The sequence below is a fragment of the Scyliorhinus torazame genome, chromosome 9 (genome assembly GCF_047496885.1).
Source record: "Scyliorhinus torazame isolate Kashiwa2021f chromosome 9, sScyTor2.1, whole genome shotgun sequence".
In the NCBI taxonomy this organism is placed as follows: Eukaryota; Metazoa; Chordata; class Chondrichthyes; order Carcharhiniformes; family Scyliorhinidae; genus Scyliorhinus; species Scyliorhinus torazame.
Window position 1 is genome coordinate 64,131,276 of NC_092715.1, and position 26,821 is coordinate 64,158,096.

The 26,821-nt window shown below is 45.5% G+C and overlaps 1 protein-coding gene across 4 annotated transcripts in view; it reads right to left on the reverse strand.

The window, feature by feature from the left end:
- LOC140429254 (angiogenic factor with G patch and FHA domains 1-like) overlaps window positions 1-26,821 on the reverse strand; it is an 89,680-nt gene that overhangs the window by 8,851 nt on the left and 54,008 nt on the right. For all 4 annotated transcript variants that reach the window (XM_072516027.1, XM_072516028.1, XM_072516029.1 and 1 more), the window contains 4 exons: window positions 12,008-12,113; window positions 8,543-8,594; window positions 7,452-7,553; window positions 1,441-1,606 (listed from right to left, as the gene is read on the reverse strand). In XM_072516027.1, coding sequence (XP_072372128.1) covers window positions 1,441-1,606; window positions 7,452-7,553; window positions 8,543-8,594; window positions 12,008-12,113 — 426 coding nt within the window. The remainder of the gene's footprint in view (window positions 1-1,440; window positions 1,607-7,451; window positions 7,554-8,542; window positions 8,595-12,007; window positions 12,114-26,821) is intronic.

The following is a 26,821-nucleotide window of genomic DNA, read 5'->3' on the forward strand; positions in this document are numbered from 1 at the left end:
TTGATCTACATGCCACCTTCAACTACAGGAAATATCATTTTAACTAGTACCATAAATAATTTTGCTTTGCACCATTCAGAATTTCACCATCTAGCAGTTTGGATAGAAAATCAAAAAGTAGACAAATTTACACGGTGTCTTCCTTCCTCCTTTTTGACTACTTTTATAATGCAAACAAGGGAAGACATTGCAACTAAATTATTTGTGAATCAAATCAGATAATAACTCACATCACAGGTAGGATAATGCACTAGGGAAATATATTAACCATGACCTGTAGCTAGAGAAACCTTGGTATTGGGAAGTTAACTTTAAAGAATAAAACAATACCATAAAAACATCAAAATGCTACAATCTACTTTGTCATATTTCTCCACATGCTTCAGGTAATTTTTCAAATGCAGAAGTTTCAAGGAAAACGCAACTGGCTGCATAAGGATCAAAAACAAAAGCCAGAACAATTCTGTCCAAACCGTGGTAAGGCAGTATGGCAAATTATCCACTGGGGCGGCAAGCCTTTAGTTCAACAGCAGGATTTACATTTTCACAACCAATGAGATGGTCATATGAAGACATTGCAGGAGCTAGAAAGTACAACCAAGGATATACTTTGCCATCATTCAGGTTTCTCAACTGTTCACCTTGAATATTTGCTGCTTCTCTGTTGAGACTTAGGTTTAGAGATTCTTCAGGAAGTTGGCAGAGGATGTCTGAGGTACGGGCCTGGTGCCAATAGCTTAGTGTATTTATAATTTATTGGCATTATTCCTCCTCACCTTGAGATTCTGCTACTAAAAGGAAGCACATTCTTGGACTACCACCCACTGGTTTTGTTGTGCAACTGCACGATTAAACACATTTTAACTCTCAGGACAAAAATACAGTGCCAGAAGAGTTTTGTAGCGGTTATGCGACAAGTTTTTTTTTAACAATTTAAATTCCAATTGCAATACCATTTACAGGTACAAAGGGTATTACAGGTAAATACAGACTTTTATGATGAATTTTGCACAACAAGTATTAACAGAGAAGTATTGAGATGATATGAACCATTAGTCTGAGCAGTATGTCCATGTCACTTTAAACGTGTGACATGTCATTATCTGTACTTGAGCATTCAGCATGTATCCTCCAGCTACAACTGATCATACCAGCAGAGGACCAGAAAAGTTGTTCATTTCTACCTTACTGTCCAATTGCATGTTTCATTTTTAAAACATATACAGTAGAAGACAGCTTAAGATAAATCTGACTTGAAGAGTTAATGCAACCTGAAACATTCATTTCTGCCAGTTCAGTTGACAGGCAAACATGGATAACATTACAGAATGGAATCAGGGCTTCATTGTGTATTACTATTTATGATTCATTAGTTTTAGAACAAGAGTAGATATATAGTGCTATAACAGAAGTATTTTTTTTTAAACCATATTTAAATACCTGTGAATACTTCTTTTTTATTGAGGCGCATGTGTGCTTTAACCTGGCCTGGTTCACAGCCATTGCACGTATCAGTTCCTGGATGGATATGGAAAGACAGTACTGTCTCCCCAAATTTCACTTCATCACCATGCTCCAACCTATGAGGATCACATTTATTTTTTGGCTGAAAAAAATTACAAACATTAAATTAATGGCTAAGCAGATATTAATTTTTTTTGTTGCAATTAAAACATCACAGAAGTGGAGATTTAGAGTACTTGAATTAAACAGATACTACTAAATGCAGATTTAATTGAAAATGGTGTACTTTTGAATAATTTCCACAGACCAGAAATAAACCAAGCGATGACATGTGCGTTTTTGTATGATCAAACAAGGCACTTAGCAGCAAACTATTCTCCTGCAATCATTGCATTAATTTACAGGCTAAAATCAAGAAATATTTCCAAAGATCTAAATGTTAGTTAAATTAAGTGTTTTTGTGTTGTACTGGCCTCAACGCAACATCCCTTCACCGAGTGAGCAATGTCGGAGTCTACCACATCACATTTTTATCACATATCTTGAAATGAAATGAAATGAAAATCGCTTATTGTCACAAGTAGGCTTCAAATGAAGTTACTGTGAAAAGCCCCTAGTCGCCACATTCCAGTGCCTATTCGGGGAGGCTGTTACGGGAATCGAACCGTGCTGCTGGCCTGCCTTGGTCTGCTTTCAAAGCCAGCGATTTAGCCCTGTGCTAAACAGCCCCAGAATAACCTTACCTACTGATGCCATTCTGTACACTCAGGGTCAACAAACATTGAAACAGTGGTAGGTTTAACTTGATGAAGCATCAGCTTCCCAAGACTTGGAGAACCATAGCGCATGACTGATGTTATTCAGTAATATTAGAATCTGTGGTTGTGCAGCTTCAAGGAAGTTAAGAATTCCCAGGTCAACCCCACGGGGTGGAATCTTTCCAGAATTTGGCAAAGTGTCAGGCTCAGACTGAAAACTGGTGTGTAACTCTCCAGCTGCACAGACCGGTTTTCTCTCCAGATCCTGAGCCTATGAGAGAAAAAAAGAGTGGTTGTGGTTTCAACACTCTAGCCGGGGGGTTCTGATAGGGCTGGCAACTGGCTCCACAGATATCAGGGCATCATCTTTAAGGACACCCCAATCTGCAGTATAACGGCCCCAGCCCCATCACGGAGGTATCAGGGGGCTCTCCCCCACCCCTGACAATTATTGCTGGCATTCCTTCTCATATACCCGCCCCCCCCCACCCCCCCCGACAATCATCATCAGCATTCAACCCCCCCCTCCCCATTGCCTGCTTTCTCCCCTCCACACATCTATGAATGCCCCAATCCCCATGGGCTCCCACTGTGCCAGGGCACTGCCCAGGCACATTAACCTCCATTCTTGTTCGGCCAAACCTGTTGAATATTTAGTGAGGGGATCAAAGAACAAAGAACAAAGAAATGTACAGCACAGGAACAGGCCCTTCGGTCCTCCAAGCCCGTGCCGACCATGCTGCCCGACTAAACTACAATCTTCTACACTTCCTGGGTCCGTATCCCTCTATTCCTATCCTATTCATGTATTTGTCAGGATGCCCCTTAAATGTCACTATCGTCCCTGCTTCCACCACCTCCTCCAGTAGCGAGTTCCAGACACCCACTACCCTCTGCGTAAAAAGCTTGCCTCGTACATCTACTCTAAACCTTGCCCCTCTCACCTTAAACCTATGCCCCCTAGTAATTGACCCCTCTACCCTGGGGAAAAGCCTCTGACTATCCACTCTGTCTATGCCCCTCATAATTTTGTAGACCTCTATCAGATCGCCCCTCAACCTCCGTCGTTCCAGTGAGAACAAACCGAGTTTATTCAACCGCTCCTCATAACTAATGCCCTCCATACCAGGCAACATTCTGGTAAATCTCTTCTGCACCCTCTCTAAAGCCTCCACATCCTTCTAGTAGTGTGGCGACCAGAATTGAACACTACTCCAAGTGTGGCCTAATTAAGGTTCTATACAGCTGCAACATGACTTGCCAATTCGTATACTCAATGCCCCGTCCAATGAAGGCAAGCATGCCGTATGCCTTCTTGACTACCTTCTCCACGTGTGTTGCCCCTTTCAGTGACCTGGGGACCTGGACTCCTAGATCTCTCTGACTTATCAATACTCTTGAGGGTCCTACCATTCACTGTATATTCCCTGCCTGCATTAGACCTTCCAAAATGCATGACCTCACATTTGTCCGGATGAAACTCCATCTGCCATCTCTCCGCCCAAGTCTCCAAATAATCTAAATCCTGCTGTATCCTCTGACAGTCCTCATCGCTATCCGCAATTCCACCTTTGTGTCATCTGCAAACTTAGTAATCAGACCAGTTACATTTTCCTCCAAATCATTTATATATACTACAAACAGCAAAGGTCCCAGCGGAACACCACTGGTCACAGCCCTCCAATTAGAAAAGCATCCTTCCATTGCTACTCTCTGCCTTCTATAACCTAGCCAGTTCTGTATCCACCTTGCCAGCTCACCCCTGATCCCGTGTGACTTCACCTTTTGTACTAGTCTACCATAGGGACCTTGTCAAAGGCCTTACTGAAGTCCATATAGACAACATCCACTGCCCTACCTGCATCAATCATCTTTGTGACCTACTCGAAAAACTCTATCAAGTTAGTGAGACACGACCTCCCCTTCACAAAACCATGCTGTCTCTCACTAATACGTCCATTTGCTTCCAAATGGGAGTAGATCCTGTCTCGAAGAATTCTCTCCAGTAATTTCCCTACCACTGAAGTAAGGCTCACCGGCCTGTAGTTCCCTGGATTATCCTTGCTACCCTTCTTAAACAGAGGAACAACGTTATCTAATCTCCAGTCCTCCAGGACATCACCTGAAGACAGTGAGGATCCAAAGATTTCTGTCAAGGCCTCCGCAATTTCCTCTCCAGCCTCCTTCAGTAGTCTGGGGTAGATCCCATCAGGCCCTGGGGACTTATCTACCTTAATATTTTTTAAGACGCCCAACACCTCGACTTTTTGGATCTCAATGTGACCCAGGCTATCTACACACCCTTCTCCAGACTCAACATCTAACAATTCCTTCTCTTTGGTGAATACTGATGCAAAGTATTAATTTAGTACCTCGACCATTTCCTCTGGCTCCACACATAGATTCCCTTGCCTATCCTTCAGTGGGCCAACCCTTTCCCTGGCTACCCTCTTGCTTTTTATGTACGTGTAAAAAGCCTTGGGATTTTCCTTAACCCTATTTGCCAATGACTTTTCGTGGCCCCTTCTAGCCCTCCTGACTCCTTGCTTAAGTTCCTTCCTACTTTCCTTATATTCCACACAGGTTTCATCTGTTCCCAGCCTTTTACCCCTGACAAATGCCTCCTTTTTCTTTTTGACGAGGCCTACAATATCTCTCGTTATCCAAGGTTCCCGAAAATTGCCGTATTTATCCTTCTTCCTCACAGGAACATGCCGGTCCTGAATTCCTTTCAACTGCCACTTGAAAGCCTCCCACATGTCAGATGTTGATTTGCCCTCAAACATCCGCCCCCAATCTAGGTTCTTCAGTTCCTGCCTAATATTGTTATAATTAGCCTTCCCCCAATTTAGCACATTCATCCTAGGACCACTCTTATCCTTGTCCACCAGCACTTTAAAACTTACTGAATTGTGGTCACTGTTCCCGAAATGCTCCCCTACTGAAACCTCTACCACCTGGCCGGGCTCATTCCCCAATACCAGGTCCAGTACCGCCCCTTCCCTAGTTGGACTGTCTACATATTGTTTTAAGAAGCCTTCCTGGATGCTCCTTACAAACTCTGCACCGTCTAAGCCCCTGGCACTAAGTGAGTCCCAGTCAATATTGGGGAAGTTGAAGTCTCCCATCACCACAACCCTGTTGTTTTTACTCTTTTCCAAAATCTGTCTACCTATCTGCTCCTCTATCTCCCGCTGGCTGTTGGGAGGCCTGTAGTAAACCCCCAACATTGTGACTGCACCCTTCTTATTCCTGATGTCTACCCACATAGCCTCACTGCCCTCGGAGGTGTCCTCCCGTAGTACAGCTGTGATATTCTCCCTAACCAGTAGCGCAACTCCGCCACCCCTTTTACATCCCCCTCTATCCCGCCTGAAACATCCAAATCCTGGAACGTTTAGCTGCCAATCCTGCCCTTTCCTCAACCAGGTCTCTGTAATGGCAACAACATCATAGTTCGAAGTACTAATCCAAGCTCTAAGTTCATCTGCCTTACCCGTAATACTTCTTGCACATAAAACATATGCACTTCAGGCCACCAGACCCGCTGTGTTCAGCAACTTCTCCCTGTCTGCTCTGCCTCAGAGCCATACTGTCCCTATTCCCTAGTTCTCCCTCAATGCTCTCACCTTCTGACCTATTGCTCCCGTGCCCACCCCCCTGCCATACTAGTTTAAACCCTCCCGTGTGACACCAGCAAACCCCGCGGCCAGGATATTTATGCCTCTCCAGTTTAGATGCAACCTGTCCTTCTTATATAGGTCACACCTGCCCCGGAAGAGCTCCCAGAGGTCCAGATAACAGAAACCCTCCCTCCTACACCAGCTGTTTAGCCACGTGTTTAGCTGCTCTATCTTCCTATTTCTAGCCTCACTGGCACGTGGCACAGGGAGTAATCCCGAGATTACAACCCTAGAGGTCCTGTCTTTTAACTTTCTGCCTAGCATCCCTGAACTCCTGTTGCAGGACCTCATGCCCCTTCCTGCCTATGTCGTTAGTACCAATATGTACAACGACATCCAGCTGTTTGCCCTCCTCCTTCAGGATGCCCTCTACCCGTTCGGAGACATCCTGGACCCTGGCACCAGGGAGGCAACATACCATCCTGGCATCTCTTTCATGTCCACAGAAGCGCCTATCTGTGCCCCTGACTATAGAGTCCCCTATTACTATTGCTCTTCTGCGCTTTGACCCTCCTTTCTGAACATCAGAACCAGCCGTGTGATCATTTGGCGTGGGCCCGTTAATAACATTTAAATTCAGGGAAATCTATTCAAATGAGGTCCACGCCCTTTGTAGGTGTGAACCTTATGATATCACTGGCGAGGGACGAGGAAAATCAGGAAACACAATCTCTCAGGCGAGAATAGAGTTTCCCAACTCTGGCGGGATTTTGAGCCCGTGTCCCTGATCCCACGCATTGCTAAGTGTGGGCTCAAAATCGCCCCATATAAGTCAGAACTTTAGACTCTGCTGACTTTGGAAAATGAGTGCATTTTTTCTTTGCCTTTGATTATTGACCTACAATATTAGAGACAGATCATTTTCCGCAATACATCCCCTGAAGTGAACTCAATATTCTGTTCACACAATAAAGCTGAATCCAGTTACTGTCATTGTGGTCACTAGAACAGAGATCTATACAATGAGAAGGACTCTTCTGAGCATTAGCTGAGGAGATTTTGAGACACTGAGTTAAGAGTTCTAATTGTGTAACAATGTACTTGGGAATTCCAATCTGACCAAAAAGAAAAACCAGGGTAATGCTCTGGACACCCGGGTTCCAACCTGTCACGGTAGATAGTGAAATTTGAATTCAATAAAAATTTGCAATTATAAGTCTAATAATGACCATGAAATTATTGTCGATTGCTGTAAAACCCCATCTGGTTCACTGATGTGCTTTAGGTCTTGCCTCCATGTGACTCCAGATCTACAGCAATGTGGTTGACTCGTAAATGCCCTAGCAAGCTTAGAAATGGGCAATAATTGCCCACATCCCATGAATGAAGTAAAAAATATATGAAAATGCAGTGATAGTGAAGAGCTCTCTGAACAGAAAACAATATTAGGGTTCTGCATAGAACAGCTTTCTCAGAACAAAACTAACTTAATTCTTGTTTTCTGGTAGCATGAGAAACGTTCGTACTCCTGCACCCAATGTTGTGGAAGGCCAGGAAAAGATCTTACTCACTGATTACAGTAACAATCATCCTGTAACAATCATACCATGAGGATTCTGTTCCCATTGACCACAGTTCCATTCTGGCTCCCCTGGTCGACCAGCATGTATTCCTCTAGATCTTTGTCAAAGTATACCTCAGCGTGGAACTAAACAAAAAGGAAACCAGGATGTGAGAAAGAGAAAACAGACCAAAGACCAATATGTCAACATACGCAAAATATAAAGAATTACTTTATAATGCAATAGAATGGGAGGATGCAAAGTTACATCTGTAATTCCCAACACTATTAGGCTATATCACCCCTCTCTCTCTCTCTCTCTCCACCCCCCATGGGGGTGAAAAGAATCTTAAATGTTTTTTTATTTATTTGTCCCGAGGATAGCTAGGCCAGAATTTATTGCCCATCCCTAACTGCCCTTGAGAAGGTGGTGGTGAGCTGACCTCTTGAACCGCTGCAGTCCTTGTGTAGGTACACCCACAGAGCTCTTAGGAGGGAAGGGAGTTCCAGGATTTTGACCTCATCACTAACTGTGAAGGAACACTGGGGAGACTGGTGGCAAAACATTCCCCCATTATGACACAATACAAGAATTTACGGGTGAGATTCCCAAGGCTCTCTTATCTATGCCCACATTAATCATTCAGATCAAGAAAATCAATTTTAGATTTTTTTAAAATTAATGGATCCAGGCATCGCTAGCTAGGCCACCATTTATTTCCCATCCCTGATTGCCCTTGAGAATGTGGTGGTGAGCCATCTTCTTGCACTGCTGCAGTCCATGACATATAATCACAGTGCTATTAAGAAGGGAGAAATAGATGCAGTAGGGATGAGGAATTAAGAGATTAGGAAATAAACATACTCCTGCTTTGGGGCTTAAAAAGTTTCACATTCTGACAATTATACCATATATACATATGTACTAAACATGGATGCTATTCAATATATCAAGTGGTAGGCAATTTGATAACCCACTGAAAAGGAAGTTCTGGAATTATTACATTTTGCTACAGAGAACAAGGTATTTGTTTTTATCATGAAATTAGTTAAATCATTCACAAGTCTCCAGTCTCAATCAATTTAATGCCATTCTATTTTCACGTTTTATAATGTAATGTAATTACATAACTAACCTTACTAACTCCAATTTCAGCTATTCTGATTGCGTGGCCCATATCTTTCTCTCTGTTAAATAAAAAGAATCACATTTAACAAAATAAAACAGAATGCACTTAGCATTTTCTTTATTTTTGCTAGTGATTTGAAAACACATGTACCATGCTACATTTGTGATTTGAAAACACATATACCATGCTACATTTGTTTTCATTTTCTGGAGTTCCATTAACATAATTCAAAGACGATTTCATGCAGTGTTGACAAAATCATTTAAGGGAGCACCGCATTCCCGGCTTGCTCTCAAAAAACACTACTGCCGGTTTTCCAGTCCTACCCATCATGGAATCAGAAATTCCCACCTGAAGTCAACGCACCTTTGGCTGGTCCATCAAATTTCCCCACCCGTTGACAGGACCAGAAAAACCCAGCCTGCATCTCACTGTGACAATCAGCTTTCACGTCCCACCCATAGTGGAGGCTGTGGCCGTGGAAAATTAAAATTAGGCAATTCTGAAAGAGAATGCTCTTTAACCGGTAAATATGCAGAGGACCTTTAGCAATCCTTTGTCATTTTAGAGCAGAATATTACTATTTTTTTGCAATATCAACTCATTAATCCAAATGTCGACACCCACAATAATATGCAGCTTTAATACTATTGTTTTTCAAATTGGAATTTTAATTGCTAAACACAAATTTACTGAACTTGATCAAGAATGATAAATGATCAATATTATGTGACAACATTAAGAAATAGAATGAGGATTATGCCTTCCAACACTGTCCTGAATGAAGCAGATTTAAGTATAGTGCTCATTATTCACTGACTACTGTTGCATGCAGCACACTGGTTACAATGCGGATTACCGTTCAGGCTTTATAGTAAAAGCTCAAACGAGTGCACCGATACTGCTGCTCACCTGGGCTCTTTTTGGCCTTAAAATTCAATTGAGAAGCTCCTAATTCTAATCTTATATGGTAAAAAAAAAGCCCAACTACTTATATATGTAAAATGATAGCTACCATGTTTGGTTAAATTGGGAGCATTCAAAAATCTGTGGGCTCTTGCAGATACTTCAAATTGTCCAGTCAGTGGACGTCACTGATATATTTTTGTGTCAGTGGGAGACCGAAGTAGCTGTGAAACAGTAGTGTCCTGGTCTTTGGCTGCGGTAATGAGGTGTAAGAATTATTCAATGCCTGCCTTCATCAGGATATCCTGAAAGAATAGACTCATGTACAGTTCCTAGATATGGATCATTACAACACTTCCTTTCCTTATCCCACAACAGGTGTCAAGATGGGGCACTTTGGTCCAATAATGTCAAAGTGTCCAAAGGCTTCCTTTTGAGGCTGTGTAGATTGTGGTGAGGAAGACATGTTCTTCCGATTGAAGGCATTTCAATCCGATTAGAATCATTAAACATCAAGTGATGTTTGTAAAAGTCTCCAATTGTTTAGAGGTACATAAAAGCTATGGGATCTATTCCCTTGAAGAATTGATCACTGGAAGGAACGCAGACTAATAGGCCAGAAACCTTTCTTGAAGGAAGGAAAACTACTGAATTTGTTACCTTTACATTCTTATGCTGGGCATCTAAGCCATGTTGCTCTCTTTGGTTGGCTCTGAATATGGCGGTCAATATGGTCGCCTTCCTTAATCTTAATTATGTTTGCTCTAGAGTCGGCAGGTATCTTTCGATACCGCCACAAGGTTCAAACCCGAATACTGATCAAAGAGTCGGTACACCAGTTAGTTAGTTCAAAGTCAATACTATTTATTTACATACACAGCAATATCTACTCATGCACAAAATACTACAGACTAAACTATCACTACTGCTAAACCCTATACTTAGCTTCGGGCGCCCACTCAGTCAGAGGAACAATGGCCATTGTTCGGTTCTGAGGCTGGGATCTAAGTGGTAGAGGGGAAACAGCTAAGGTCGTCCGTCTGGTAGCGAGCGTTGACCTTGGACTTACTTGCTTCTGGTGCAGTTGTGGGCGGGTCTCTCCGCTGTGAGAGCCGATTCCAAGAGAGCGATTCTCTCTTGGGACCTTCTTCTTATACCCGAAGGGGCTTTGCGCGCTTTTGGGCGGGCCTTGAACTTGGCCCCGATCAATTAGACCGTATCTTGATCACTCGTATTGATCTTGACCAATAAAGGGGTGGGTGCCCTGATGGCTGGGCGTGTCCTAGGTGACCATTGGCCTACTTTGTTTTCTGCTTTCGGTTTGGGGAACTGGCGCCGCGAGGTCTGGGGCCAGATCGGTTACTTAAGTATCTTCCTTTGTTCCCGGAGATGGGCCATCCATATGCTAATGGACCTACAGTTTCAGTCTTGTCTGGGAGCTGCGGCTCCAATATGCAGGCATGCTCTGTGCCTGCTTGCTTTCTTAACATTGTCCATTTTTCCTTGCGATCTTTGCAAATGTCCATTTTGTATTCTGGAAGTGGCCATCCCAGATGGCTACAGCCACGAGATCTAATTTATTCATGATATGTTTAAGGTCTTATCCTGAAGGTGCAATTCAATTCTCTTGATGGGAGCTGAAGTGATTAAAAACTAAGTAGGTATGCACAGAAATTGATGTGCACTGGGTGCTCGAAATCAGAAAAGACCGAAGAACAGTAGCTTTGTCGAACTTATGAGGAAGAAAATGAACAAAGGACATAATGTTCTTCCTCATTTGTTCATAAAATACCAGCATACTGTAATAGCAGAGGTAGGAAGCTTTGCAGACAGCAATCGTAACATATTTAAAAAAGTGGCTGAATTAACTTTATTCAGTGCTGGATAAAAAGTTGCATCCGAAAAAGATACAAATAAAAGCATTGCTGATTACCATGTCACTAGGAGTTCCAGATACGGTCTCATTACAACAGTGACAACTCTTAAAAAGTATTTATTTGGCTGTAAAGCGTTTTGGGACATCCAAGGTCATGAAAGGTAGTATATAAATCCAAGTCTTTCTGTTTCTCCTGTTACACGTGGAAAACAAGCAAGCGGTAGTATCAGAATATTTGTGGTCCGACAGGGACCTGTCAGATACAACCTGTTCTGAAGCAAATGTTCCAGAGGTAGAGTCTAAAAAGCGAGTTTAGAGAACAGAAACAATATCTACTTTTTTCCCAAAATAACTATTCTCAGGACATCAATATCTTCCAAAACAGACATGATAAGCCTCCTTCTGTACTGTAATAATTCTGAGAAGTGCTGACAATTTTGATTAATCTTATTGTTATAATTTGAAGAAACAAAGCCAAGAATGTGTTTTTCAATTTAATCGCAAGATAGCAGAACAGGATAACAATTAAACTGAAAGGAACATTCCCAGCTCTATAATAAAAAATTGCAGGACCAATGCAGAACAGCACCAGGTGAAATCCTTTACCGTCTAACCTAACAACTGATCTTCTACTGACTAATCTTGCTTAGCTGGCATAGCAGTACGATCTATAATGCTCTGTGCATTACCTTCCAATTGTAGCTGACTTCACTGCTGTGATGATGAAGAGTGTACCAGGTTCCAGAACTGGTGATCGCACCACTATCACTCGAATGCATGGAGGCCAGGGCTGATCTATACATTGGAAAGTAATTTGGAACAGGGCAGACATTAATTTTAATTGGTATTGATAGGGCAATCAAAATCAAGACCTTTAAGATAAGCTTTATGAAAGTGCAACACATACATATTTACTTTAAGACAGTTTGTAATTTTTGTTGTGCTAATTATGTGAAGATCATGCATATCTAGCAAGACAAAGCTGATTGAATATTAAACTACAACAAAATACTGGAAATACCAAAAATCTGAACAGAAAACACGAGAAACACACAGATCAGGTAGCATTTGTGGTGAGGATACGCATGTAGCGTGTTCTGGATATATTTTGTTCTTAAATACCCATTTCCGACCCATTGTGGTGGTAATAGAGGCCCATGATTAACAAGGGGGATATCATTCAACAGACAAATCTCAAGTACATTAGTCATGGAATAAAGATGGCATTTCACAGTTCTTTACCAGGTATTCAATTTATTCAACCTGCAAGCAAAAGGCAGAATCCACAAATATATTTCCTGCTCTACTGAGTCTTACAATGGGGTCTTATAACTTATAATGGGGGTCCTTTGTTATACTGCAGAGCAAAGAGACAGTGTTTCACTCTCCTTGGGACACTTGGGAAAGTTCCAGTATTAGAAACATTGAATCAGGTGAAAATATTGGCGCTACTAACATCAGATTTAACACTGGATAAGTGTTGTATTGTACTGAAAACTTTTAGTTTCATGACTGCAGTACATTAACAAGAGATTTTTAAAGTATTTACAAGATTTGAAAACTGGGCTCTACTGTGCCTGTAAAAGGGCTGCAATCTACAATCTTGTGTGTTAATTAGTGATTTATCACTTCGCACTTCTTAAAAAATACATTTGTTCTTGGGATGGGACGAGGTATTCACCATTCATTGTACTTGGCCTGAGGCATGAAGAATAAAATAAGTAAGAATAAATAAGTAATTTGGAGTCACTTGCAGGCCAGACTGGGGTATGAGTTAGGATTTTACAAATTTATTGCATTAAGTTTCACAACTTACGTGGTGGGGTTTGAACTCTTGCCCAGTATTCTAACAATGCTATTGTATCTTCCTTCATACAAATGAATATCCTGTAGTGATGTGAGCGGAGCCAGTTATACTGACCACTTGCACTGCCATTGTATTCACCGCCAGCATCAAATAAAGCGCATTCTGAAGTGCTGGTTATAGGTTCTTTACAATAGAACCATAGAATTCCTACAGTGCCGAAGAAGGCCATTGGCACATCGAGTCTACACTGACTCTCTGAAAGAGCATTCTACCTAGGTCTACTACTCCGTCCTATCCCTGTAACCCCACCTTACCTGCATATCCTTGGACACTAAGGGATAATTTATCATGGCCAATCCACCTAAGCTGCACATCTTTGGACTGTGGGAGGAAACCGGAGCACCAGAGGAAATCCACGCAGACACTGGGAGAAAGTGTAAATTTCACTCAGTCACCCAAGGCCGGAATTGAACCCAGGTCTCTGGCACTGAGGCAGCAGTGCTAACCACTGATTTAAAGACTAGTGCATGGTCAACACTGAAGAATATTTAAGCTTTCAAAAAACAAAAACCCGTGTGTTAGTCTGCAACTAGTTAAAGTAATGGCAAGATTAGCAGTGTTGCGTCATATTTGGAATTGACAAGAATAAAGAGGTATCCTTTGGATTTCCAAATGGCATTCAATAAGATGCCACATTACTACAATCCTGGACCAGACGCCAACATTTGCTAGGATACCAGACAGGAGCCCAAATTACTTTTTTAGATTTGTAAAACAGTGAGGAATGGATACTTCACTCCAGGCATGATTCTATCCACAGATAGGGTTATGGTGTATTAGAACAAACTTTATTAATAATGAAGTACTAAACCACCTTTAACTGCTCAGAAATATCGCTTAAAATAGCTAGTTAAACGATGCCTAACAATAAAATGAACCACTAACTCCACCTATCTTCTTTATCTCCAATCAAGCAATATCCATCACAGGTCAAATCCCACGTGTAAATAAAGTTAGCAATCACATGATTACTTGCCAGTCTCTAGGTAAAGAATTCCTTTAAAAGATTGCTTGGAGAGAGAGAGAGATCCCACCAGGAAACGGCCTGCAGATTCTGGTCTGTGTCAGAATACTGCTCAACCTGACAGCCTTTTGCAGAAGCTACTGTTCAGCTCCCAGCCAAAAACTGAACTCAAAACTGACTGCTTCAGCCCTGGTTATTCCAATTACTGCATCATCTTTATCCAACTCAAATCCCATGACTTAACTACTTAAGTTTAAACACAGGGCCTCTAATTGTCTACTCACAGAAATCGTAACAAAAACTCATTTGGCCTCACCTTTTAAACATAAGCATGGTTTGAAATATTGATTGGTTTCATGGTCATCATTAGACTTTTTTTAATTACAGATTTTTATTGAATTCAAATGTCACTATCTGCCCTGGAGGTATTTGAACCCGGGTTCTCTGAGCACAAGCCTGGGTCTCTGGATTACTAGTCCAGTGACAATACCACTATGCCACCACCTCCCCTTGCATGGACCTGCTAAGGAAATGCAACTACATCTAACAAGGAAAACAAAACCACGTAATCATCTGTCATACGAAAATGGCCTAAATTCAGAATAGTTCCAAGAGCAAACTTTTGAGCAATTACAAACAAAAGTCAGCTAATCTCCACTGAAACTTTATGATCGTAAACAGCAGGTTTTTGTACCAAAAGATTTTATCAGCCATAGGATGTGAACATCGCTGGCAAAGCCAACTTTTATTACCTATAACTAATAGCTCTTAGAGAGGCTGGTGGTGAGCCACCTTCTTGAATCACCACAGTCCGTGTGGTATGGATTCTCCCAAAGTGTGGTTAGGTGTGTAGTTTCAGGATTTTAACCCAGTAACATTGAAGGGTGATACATTTCCAAGTTAGGATGGTGAATGATTTGGACAAGAACCTGCAGTTGATGGTGGCTCCTTGTAACTGCTGTCCTTGTCTTCCTAGGTCACGGGTCTTCAAACTTAACAATAAGAGCCAGATTTTGAATTCAATAAAAATTGCAAACCTTAAGAGCAACAATGTTGTTACTCAAAAGCCAATAATCAAATCAGAATAAAGACACATTTCAACTACACTTTAAAGGTTTATACAAAAAAATTAATTATGGTACTTTCTCAAAAGTATAATGTTATTCAAAGTCAAGAAATAGAACAAGCTATTTAATTTCATAATGGGGTTGATCGACCAAGCCGCCAAGTCTCTAATGATCTGCATTTGGCTCTGGATCAGCAGGATGCCAACTAATTGTAGGTGGAAGCAATCATGGATTTGGGAGATGCTGTTGAAGCCTTGGCTGGTTGCTATAGTGCCATCTTATCGAGGGTACATGCTGCAGCCATGGTGCTTTAGTGGTGTAAATAATGAATGTTAAGGTTGCGGATGGGTGCTCTTATGGGAAGACAAATGATTAGAATTTATTAGCAATAACTACTAGGACAGTTAGCACTTATTCTAAAGGATTTTTGAATCTAAATAGTGCAGTACAGTGTACTAACGCAATTTTCATAAAGATGTCAGCTAAAAGCTGACGTGGCACCACCTACTACAGTGTGTAGAAGGGTCAAGCAACATGTTTCAGTTCCTGTGACCATAACAGCTTGTTCTAAAGATACAATCTACAGCAGTCAGCATAAAAAGTTAACAAATCTGTTTTCCTAACTCAACTTAAGGACCGGACACATATATCGGGCCTGGCACCAAGTAGGGAGGTTAGGAGGGGATCCATAGAGAACTGAAGGGTAGATATCGCTCACTCTGCTCCTGTGTCTTATGTTCTTACGAGCAACCTCCCTGCAAGGGTGCTGGTCCCACTTCGGTTCTGGTACAACCCATCTGGTTTGTACAGGTACCCCCATCCCCAAGAACGGTCCCAATGTCCCAGATATTTGAAGCCCTCCTTCCTCGACCATCTTGTCAGCCATGCATTCATCCAGGCAAACTTCTTATTTCTATACTCACTTGCATGTGGCACCAGAATTAAGTGAGAGATTACTTCCTTCTGGATCCTGTTTTTTAATCTACTTCCTAGGTTCCTAAATTCTGCCTGCAGGACCGCATCCGTTTTTTTGCCTATATCGCTGCTACCAATGTGCACCACAATATCGGTCTGTTTGCTCTCCCCCTTCAGAATGCCCTGCAGCCGTTCAGTGACATCCCTGACCCTGGCACCAGGGAGGTAACATTCCTCCTCCCCTTTTGTGCAGCAGATCCATCCATGGTGCCATGAAGTGGCTGCTGATGCTTTCCCCTAGACAGTCATCTCCCCCAACAGTATCCAAAACAGTACACCTGTTGGAAAGAGGATGGCCACAGGGGAGTCCTGCACTACCTGCCTTCCTCTACTCTGCCTGGTGGTCCATGCCTTTCTGCACATTCAATCTTCACCTGTGTGACCAACTCACGGAATGTGCTATCCACGACTTATTCAGCATTGTGGATGCTTTACAATGGATCCACACTCAGCTCCAGCTCGAAATGCGGTTAACCAGTAGCTGCAGTTGGACATACTTCCTGCACACATGGTCACCAGAGACAAATGAAGCTTCAATGATTTGCCACATAGCACAGGAGAAGCATATCATGGTGCAAGCTCTCCTGCCATGACTACCTTTAAGCCCCATATTTACTCCCCTTAACAAAATATTATGCTTATATAAGAATACTATTAACATAACCCCCTTACCTACTCTTTTCACTTATACTACTTTATTATAATGACCCTTACTTTCATTTATTTCTGTTGCTTGCCAGTTAAACACTTCTTCCAAAAAAAAAAAACTTTTAAAATCACAACTGCTTGGCTGCAATGCTAACAGTGAAAACACTGTTGCCAGACTGCTTCACTGTGACGCTGACTGTGAGGAACCATTCCCAGACTGCTTCACTGCAATGCTGACAGCGAGGACACTGTTCCCAGACTGCTTCACTGCTACACTAACTGCGAGGAGATCTTTCCTAGTACACTTCACTGTGATGCTGACAGCGAGGACATCATTCCCAGACTGGCTGACTGCGAGGACACTGTTCCCAGACTGTTTGTGACGCTGACTGTGAGGACACCACTCCCAGACTACTTCACTGCAACACTGACAGCGAGGACACAGTTCTCAGACCGCTTCACTGTGACTCTGACAGTGAGAACACCTAGACTGCTTCACTGTGACGCTGACAGCGAGGACGCCATTCCTAGACTGTTTCACTGTGCCAATGACTGCAAGTACACAGTTCCCAGACCGCTTCACTGTGACGTTGACAGCGAGGACGCCATTCCTAGACTGTTTCACTGTGCCAATGACTGTAAGGACAGTTCCCAGACCGCTTCAGTGTGACTCTGACAGTGAGAACACCTAGACTGCTTCACTGTGACGCTGACAGCGAGGACGCCATTCCTAGACTGTTTCACTGTGCCAATGACTGCAAGTACACAGTTCCCAGACCACTTCACTGTGACTCTGACAGTGAGAACACCTAGACTGCTTCACTGTGACACTGACAGCGAGGACACCATTCCCAGACCATTGACTTTAAGGACACCGTTCCCAGACTGCTTCACTGCAACCCTGATAGCGATGACACCGTTCCCAGATGTTTCACTGTGACGCTGACTGCAAGGACGTTGTTCCAAGACTGCTTCACTGTGACGCTGACAGCGAGGACACCATTCCCAGACCATTGACTTTAAGGACACCGTTCCCAGACTGCTTCACTGCAACCCTGATAGCGATGACACCGTTCCCAGATGTTTCACTGTGACGCTGACTGCAAGGACGTTGTTCCAAGACTGCTTCACTGTGACGCTGACAGCGATGACACAATTCCCAAACTTTCACTGTGACGCTGACTGTAAGGACACCATTCCCAGACTGCTTCACTGCAACATCAAAAGTGAAGACACTGTTCCCAGACTGCTTCATTCTGATTCTGACTGTGAGGACGCTGTTCCCAGACTGCTTCACTGCGACGCTGACAGCGATGACACCATTCCCAGATGTTTCACTGTGACGCTGCCTGCGACGACGCTGTTCCCATACTGTTTCACTGCGACGTTGACAGCGATGACACCATTCCCAGACTGTTTCACTGTGACGCTGTCTGCGAGGACGCTGTTCCCATACTGTTTCACTGCGACGCTGACAGCGATGACATCATTCCCAGACTGTTTCACTGTGACGTTAACAGTGAGGACACTGTTCCCAGACTGCTTCACTGCAATGTTAACAGTGTTATGGGCCACGGTTTCGAGAAACCCCAAAGTGTATCATGGAGTTCACCTGACCCACAACTTTTAATAGATTGTGGTATGGGGAGCAGCAGAAAATGGACCAGTGTTCTTTTTTTAAAACAAAACAATGTTTATTCTATGAACTCAAGTTAACCTTTTTAAAACAAACAGTGAATATCTTAGCAACCAGTATATCAGATACACCCCCCAAAGGATACAACACTAAATAACCTGTATGCTGTCCTGTTATCATCCAAAAGACTTAACAAATCTTCAAACTGGAACACATTAGGGATACATTTAATACCGAGACCTTTTTACAATTCTGAGTTTGCCAAATGATCCATAGATAGTCTTTGCGTGGCAGAGATCAACAGCAGTGCAGCTAACTTTTAACTTCAGATTCAGCTCACTGAAAAACACAGACACACCCAAACTCTTCTCAAAGTGAAACTAAAAAAAAAAAGTAGAGCTCAGCTCCACCCACACTCTGACGTCACTCCAGTAACATGAGCAGCTCCATTTCTTGAAGGTACATTTCTTAAACACCCAATTCTTACAGGGTACTCTCACATGACAACAGTGAGGACACTGTTCCCAGACTGCTTCACTGCAACGTTCACTGTGAAGACACTGTTTCCAGACTGCTTCAATGTGACGCTGACTGCGAAGACACCGTTCCCAGACTGCTTCACTGCAACATTAACAGCGAGGACACTGTTTGCAAATTAAACAAATGGAACATGAGAAAGAATTAAAGCAGCTTGAATACGAAAGAGGGAGAGGAAAAAGAAAGAGAGAGAAGAAAGAAGAAAAGAAAGACTAGCCCTAGCAGAACAAAAAGAAAGAGAAAGGGAGATACAGATGAGGGAAAAAGATAAAGAGAGAGATTTTGAACTTCAGTAAATGGCCATGAAACATGACAGTCAGTTAAAATTGGCAGACGTAAAGGGAAATGTGCATTTGGATGATAGTGATGAGGATAGTGAGAAAGAGCGTCATAGTCGAAGGCTTGGTGGGGATCTATTTAAATATGTCAAAGCATTGCCAAGGTTTGATGAGAAGAAAGTAGAAACCTTTTGTGGTAGTATGCATTAGGGGTCACGTGGGACTGTGAAGCCGTGATGTCATTGGCTGACAGATCCCGGGTCCTGGTTGGCTGTTGATCTCTAGCTCCGCCCTGAAGGCGGAGTATAAGAACCAGGAGTTCTCCCCCGCAGGCCAGTCTGTTACTGAACTGCGGGGAACAAGTCACGCTTAATAAAGCCTCATCGATTTCATCTCTATTCGTCTCTCGTGAGTCTTTGTGCGCTACAATTTATTAAGCGTGACTAAAGGACTATGGAGCTCAGGATCATCCCGGAATGCCTGAGGATCAGCCCCCACGCCGTGAACTCAGCAGCAGTTTTTAAACACTGGCAGACTTGTTTCGAAGCATACCTCCGAACGGCCCCCGGCCGGGTCACAGAAGACCAGAAACTACAGGTCCTGCACTCGAGGGTAAGCCAGGAAATTTTCCCTCTCATAGAAGACGCAGAGGATTTCCAGACGGCGTTCGCAGCACTAAAGAGCATCTATGTTCGCCCAGTGAACCAGATCTACGCATGCTACCAACTCGCAACGAGACGGCAAAGTCCCGGAGAATCGCTAGACGAATTCTACGCCGCGCTGCTAATTTTCGGACGGGCCTGCAGCTGCCCACCGGTAAACGCGATTGAACACACGGACATGTTAGTTCCCGATGCGTTCGTGGCTGGTATGAACTCTCCCCAAATCCGCCAAAGACTTTTAGAAAAAGAGTCGCTAGGACTCTCAGAGGCACGGGCCCTTGCAGCCTCACTAGATGTGGCCGCGCGAAACGCCCGCGTGTACGGCCCCGACCGCGCAGCAGCCCCATGGGCTCCGTGGACCCCCGTCGCGACAAACCCCCCCCCCCCCCACCCCACAGGCTTGCGCGGTTCAGACGCCAAGTCGTCCCGGGGGAGCCCGCTGCTATTTCTGCGGCCAGGCGAAACACCCCCGGCAGCGCTGCCCGGCCCGCGCAGCGATTTGCAAGAGCTGCGGGAAAAAGGGCCATTTCGCGGCTGTGTGCCGGTCCCGGGGGGTCGCCGCTGTCCCCGGAGAAGAAGGAGTCCTGCGCGTTTCGAACGCTCCCCAACCCCCCCAGCGCCCCATGTGCGACCCGCAGGCGCAGCCATTTTGACCTTTTTCATTTCATTTGAGAAGGTGGCTAAACAAATGAAATGGCCACAGGGCATGTGGGTATTACTGATTCAAACAAAGCTGGTAGGTAGAGCTAGTGAAGTGTTTGCATCACTACCAGAGGCGGTGTCTGGGATGTATGAGGTGGTGAAAAATCCAACTTAGGTGCATCTGAAATGGTGCCTGAAGCTTACAGACAAAGGTTTAGAAATTTAAGGAAAGAATTTGGTCAAACATACATGGAGTTTGAAAGACTCAAACAGATTAATTTTGATAGGTGGATAAGGGCTTTGAAAATAGGCCAAACGTATGAAGCTCTCAGAGAAATTATGCTTTTGGAGGAATTCCTGATGTAGAACTCATGTGGAAGAGCAGAGAGTTAAAACTGCGTGGTTAGCAGCAGAAATGGCAGTTGATTATGAATTAGTTCATATGTTTGGTTTCCGACATCAGTTTCAGCCTGTGAAGGATAGAAACTGGGGACATGAGAAATACTCAAGTGATAACGGTAAAGGTGATCTGATGGGAGATAAGGAGAGTGTACCTCAGATTAAAAAAGAAATCCTGGAGAGTGGGAAAAAAAAGAAAAGTTTCAAATGTTTTCACTGTAATAAACTAGGCCATGTAAAGTCACAGTGTTGGTGGTTGAAGAAAAGTACTGGGAAGGCTGATGTGGTAAAACAGGATAAGACAGTGGGGTTTGTTAAAGTGGTAAAGGAAAGCCCAAGTGAAGCGAAGGAGGTGCAGAATATTGTACAGCCTGATCAAGAGGTGATTGAAAAGAAGGTGCCAGATCTCTTTAAAGAATTTACTTGTGTGGATAAAGTTTACTCATGTGTATCAGGAGGAGCAGGCAAATAAGTCACAATATTAAGAGATACGGGAGTTAGTCAAACTTTAATGATAAGAGATGAGGAGTTATGTAGTTTGGGAAGAATGTTGCCAGAAAAGGTGGTATTATGTGGAATTCAGGGTGAGAGGAGTAGTGTCCAATTATATAAAGTAAGATTGGAAAGTCCAGTGAAGAGTGGTGAAGTGGTAGTAGGAGTAATAGAGAAACTATCTTGTCCATGAATACAGTTTATCTTGGGTAATGATATAGCTGGATCACAGGTGGGAGTGATGCCTACTGTGGTTGATAAGCCAGTGGAAAATCAGACAACTGAAGTGTTGAAGGACAAATATCCTGGGATTTTTCCGGATTCTGTAGTAACAAGGTCGCAAAGTCACAGGTTAAGACAAGAGGAGAAATCAAAGAGTGAAGAAGAAGTTGAAGTGCAATTATCAGAAACGATTTTTGGTCAGATGGTTGAAAAAGAAGAACAGGAACAGGTGGAGGATGAGGCGGATATTTTTAGTTCAGGAAAATCGGCGGAGTTACAACAAAAAAAGATATAGAAATAAAACGGATGTATCAGAAAGCATATACGGAAGAGGAATCTGTTGTATACCAGAGTGTTATTACCGTAAAAATGATGTCTTGATGAGAAAATGGAGACCTTTATATATGCAGACGGATGAAAAGTGGGCAGAAGTTCAACAAGTAGTATTGCCGGTAGGGTATAGAAAGAAGGTGTTGCGAGTTGCACATGAGGTACCAGTGGGAGGTCATTTGGGGATAAGGAAAACTCAAGCTAAAATCCAGAAACATTTTTATTGGCCTGGACGACATAAAAATGTAGTTAAATTTTGTCAATCATGTCACACATGTCAAGTGATAGGGAAACTTCAAGCAGTGATAAAACCAGCACCCTTAATACCCATTCCAGCATTTTTTAATTTATTTTTTATTTTTATTAAAGGTTTTCATAAAATATCAATAACAAAATGAAAAAGAAACCCAACAGGGTTAAGTACAAAACACAGTCCAGAAAAACAACCCTCCATACCCCCTCCCCCCTGTACATAAATAATAAATTAACATTAACCCTCCGAATTAATACAAGAAGTATATACACCCCCTCAGACCCTCCAGTGTAAATAACAAAAAATAAATAAAATAAAGTGAACCCCCCACATCCACCCCCAGAGTTGTTGCTGCCTTTGACCAATGTCTACCGCTCTGCCAGGAAGTCTAAGAACGGTTGCCACCGCCTAAAGAACCCTTGTACCGACCCTCTCAAGGCGACTTTCACCCTCTCCAACTTAATAAACCCTGCCATATCGCTGCCCCAGGATTCCACGCTTGGGGGCCTCGTATCCTTCCACTGAAGAATCCTTCGCCGGGCTACCAGGGACGCAAAGGCCAGAATTCCAGCCTCTTTCGCCTCCTGCACTCCCGGCTCCTCTGCCACCCCAAATATTGAGAGCCCCCAGCCTGGCTTGACCCTGGATCCTACCACTCTTGACACCGTCCTCGCTACGCCCTTCCAAAATTCCTCCAGCGCTGGGCATGCCCAGAACATATGGGTGTGGTTTGCTGGGCTCCCTGAGCACCGAACACACCTGTCCTCACCCCCAAAAAACCGACTCATCCTTGTCCCGGTCATGTGTGCCCTGTGCAGCACCTTAAATTGTATGAGGCTGAGCCTCGCGCACGATGAGGAAGAGTTCACCCTCCCCACGGCATCTGCCCACGTCCGTTCTTCAATTTCCTCTCCCAACTCCTCCTCCCACTTACCTTTTACCTCCACCACCGAGGCCACCTCCTCCTCCTGCATCACCTGGTAAGTTTCCAAGATCTTCCCCCCCCCCCCCCCCCCCCCCCCCCCCCCCCCGAGAGCACCCTGTCCTGTACTGTGTGTGGCCGAAGCCGCAGGAATTCCACCACCTGCCGTCTGGCGAACTCCCTTACCTGTAAGTACCTGAAGGTGTTCCCCGGGGGGAGCCCGTACTTCTCCTCCAGCTCACCCAGGCTCGCGAACTTCCCGTCCACAAACAGGTCCCCCAGCTTTCGTATCCCTGCCCTGTGCCACCCCGCAAACCCTCCACCTGTTCTTCCTGGGGCGAACCGGTGGTTCCCCCGTAATGGGGACCCCGCCGAGGTCCCCACTTCCCCCCTGTTCCGCCTCCACTGCCCCCAAAGTTTGAGGGCAGCCACCGGGCTCGAGGTCTACCTCCTTGGAGGGAGCGGAAGCGGCGCCGTTGCCAGCACCCCCAGACTCTTATCCACACAAGACGCCGTCTCCAGCCTCTTCCATGCAGCCCCCGCCCTCTCCATCACCCACTTGCGCACCATCGTCGCATTGGCGGCCCAGTAGTATCCACAGAGGTTGGGCAGCGCCAGTCCCCACCTATCTCTACTCCGCTCCAGGAACACCCTTCTCACCCTCTGAGTCCCTCACGCCCACACAAACCCCATTATACTCCTGTTAACCCGCCTGAAAAAAGCATTCGGGATAAACACGGGGAGGCACTGGAACAGGAACAAAAACCTTGGGCGCACTGTCATTTTGATTGACTGCACCCTACCTGCCAAGGACAGCGGCAACGCATCCCACCTCTTGAACTCCTCCTCCATTTGCTCCACCAGCCTTGTAAAATTAAGCCTATGCAGGGCCCCCCAGCTCCTGGCCACCTGGACTCCCAGATACCTGAAGCTCCTCGCCGCCTTTTTTAGTGAGAGCTCGCCAATCCCCCTCTCCTGGTCCCCTGGATGAACTACGAACAGCTCGCTCTTCCCCATGTTGAGCTTGTACCCCGAAAAGTCCCCGAATTCCCTAAGAATCCTCATTACCTCCGGCATTCCTCCCACCGGGTCCGCCACATACAGCAGCAGGTCATCCGCATAAAGTGACACCCTATGCTCCTCCCCACCATGCACCAACCCCCTCCAGTTCCTTGACTCCCTCAGTGCCATAGCCAGAGGTTCAATCACCAGTGCGAAGAGCAGGGGGGATAAGGGACACCCGTCTCGTCCCTCGGTGCAACCAAAAGTACTCGGACCTCCTCCTGTTTGTGGCCACACTCGCCATCGGGACCTCCTACAACAGCCTAACCCACCTGACAAACCCCTCCCCAAACCCGAACCTCTTCAGCACCTCCCACAGGTACTCCCACTCTACCCTATCGAAGGCTTTCTCAGCGTCCATCGCCACCACTATCTCCGCCTCCCCATCCCTCGCCGGCATCATGATAACGTTGAAAAGCCTCCACACATTCGCGTTCAACTGCCTCCCCTTCACAAACCCCATCTAGTCTTCATGGATGATCTGCGGCACACAATCCTCAAGGCTGAGACCTTCGCCAGCACCTTGGCATCTACATTTAGCAAGGAAATCGGTCTGTAAGACCCACATTGCAGGGGATCCTTGTCCCGCTTCAGGATCAAGGAGATCAGTGCCCGGGACATCGTCGGGGGCAAAGCCCCCCCCTCCCTTGCCTCATTGAAGGTCCTAACTAACAGCAGGCCCAACAGGTCCATATACTTTTTTTATAGAATTCGACCGGGAAACCATCCGGACCCGGTGCCTTCCCATCCTGCATGCTTCCTATCCCTTTGATCAGCACCTCCAGCCCAATCGGGGCCCCCAATCCCGCCACCAATCCCTCTTCCACCTTTGGAAACCTCAATTGGTCCAGGAAGCGGCCCATCCCTCCCTCCTCCCGTGAGGGCTCGGATCGGTACAATTCCTCGTAGAAGTCCCTGAAGACCCCATTGATGCCAGCTCCACTCCGCACCACACTCCCTCCCCTGTCCTTAATTGCCCCGATCACCGTAGCTGCGTCCCGCTTTCGAAGCTGATGCGCCAGCATCCGGCTTGCCTTTTCCCCATACTCGTAAATCGCCCCCTGGGCCTTCCTCCACTGCACCTCCGCCTTCCTGGTGGTCACCAGGTCAAATTCGGCCTGGAGGCTACGCCTCTTCCTCAACAATCCTTCCTCGGGCTCCTCCGCATACCTCCTGTCTACCCTCACCATCTCCCCCACCAGCCTCTCCCTCTCCCCCCACTCCCTCCGCTCCTTGTGGGCCCTAATGGAGATCAGCTCTCCCCTCAACACCACCTTCAGTGCCTCCCATACCATCCCCACTCGGACCTCCCCGTTGTCGTTGGTCTCCAGGTACCTCTCTATACTTCCTCGGACCCGTTCGCTCATCTCCTTGTCCGCCAACAGCCCCACCTCCAAGCGCCACAGCAGGCGCTGGTCCCTCTCCTCCCCCATCTCCAAGTCCACCCAATGCGGGGCGTGGTCCGAAATGGCTATTGCCGAATACTCAGTATCCTCTACTCTCGCTATCAACACCCTACTCAAGATGAAAAAGTCGATTCGGGAATGAGCCTTATGAACATGTGAGAAGAATGAAAATTCCACAGCCCCCGGCCTTGCAAATCTCCAAGGGTCCACCCCTCCCATCTGGTCCATTAACCCCCTCAGCACTTTAGCCGCCGCCGACCATGTTAAAGTCTCCCCCCATTATCAGGCCCCCCACTTCGAAGTCTGGGATCTGACCCAGCATACGCCGCATAAAACCCGCATCGTCCCAGTTCGGGGCACACACATTGACCAGTACCACCCTCTCTCCCTGCAACTTACCACTTACCATTATGTACCTGCCGCCATTATCTGCCACAATGCTCGACGCCTCAAATGACACCTTCTTTCCCACCAAGATCGCCACCCCTCGATTTTTGGCATCCAGCCCCATGTGAAACACCTGACCTACCCACCCTTTCCTCAATCTTACCTGGTCTGCCACCTTCAGGTGTGTCTCCTGAAGCATAACCACATCCGTCTTGAGCCCCTTCAGGTGCGCGAACACACGGGCCCGCTTAACCGGCCCATTCAGTCCCCTTACATTCCAGGTCATCAGCCGGATCAGGGGGCTACCCGCCCCCCTGCCCCGCTGACTAGCCATGACCCCTCCTCGGCCAGCCACACGCCCGCACCCCACACCCGGCGCGTTCCCCACAGCGGCATACCCCCGTCTCGACCCCCCCCACTCGCTCCAGCTCCTCCTTGACCACAGCAGCAGCAACTCAATTCCCCCCCCCCCCCCCCCCCCCGGCTAGGACCCATCCTAGCTGATTTACTCCACCCATTGCACTTCCGCAAGTCAGCGGACTCCTGCTGACCCCGGCCACTCCCGCCTCCCCTTCGACTCCTCCCATTGTGTGGCACACCCTCCTCTCCGGCCCCATCAATAGGCTCTCCCCTCCCCCTTCAGTTCTAAGCGCGGGAAACAACCCTCGCTTCCCTGCCCTGGCCCCGCCCCCTCCAGTCTTCAGCGCGGGAAAAAGCCCCGCTTTCCACTTACCAGGCCCCGCCACCTCTGACG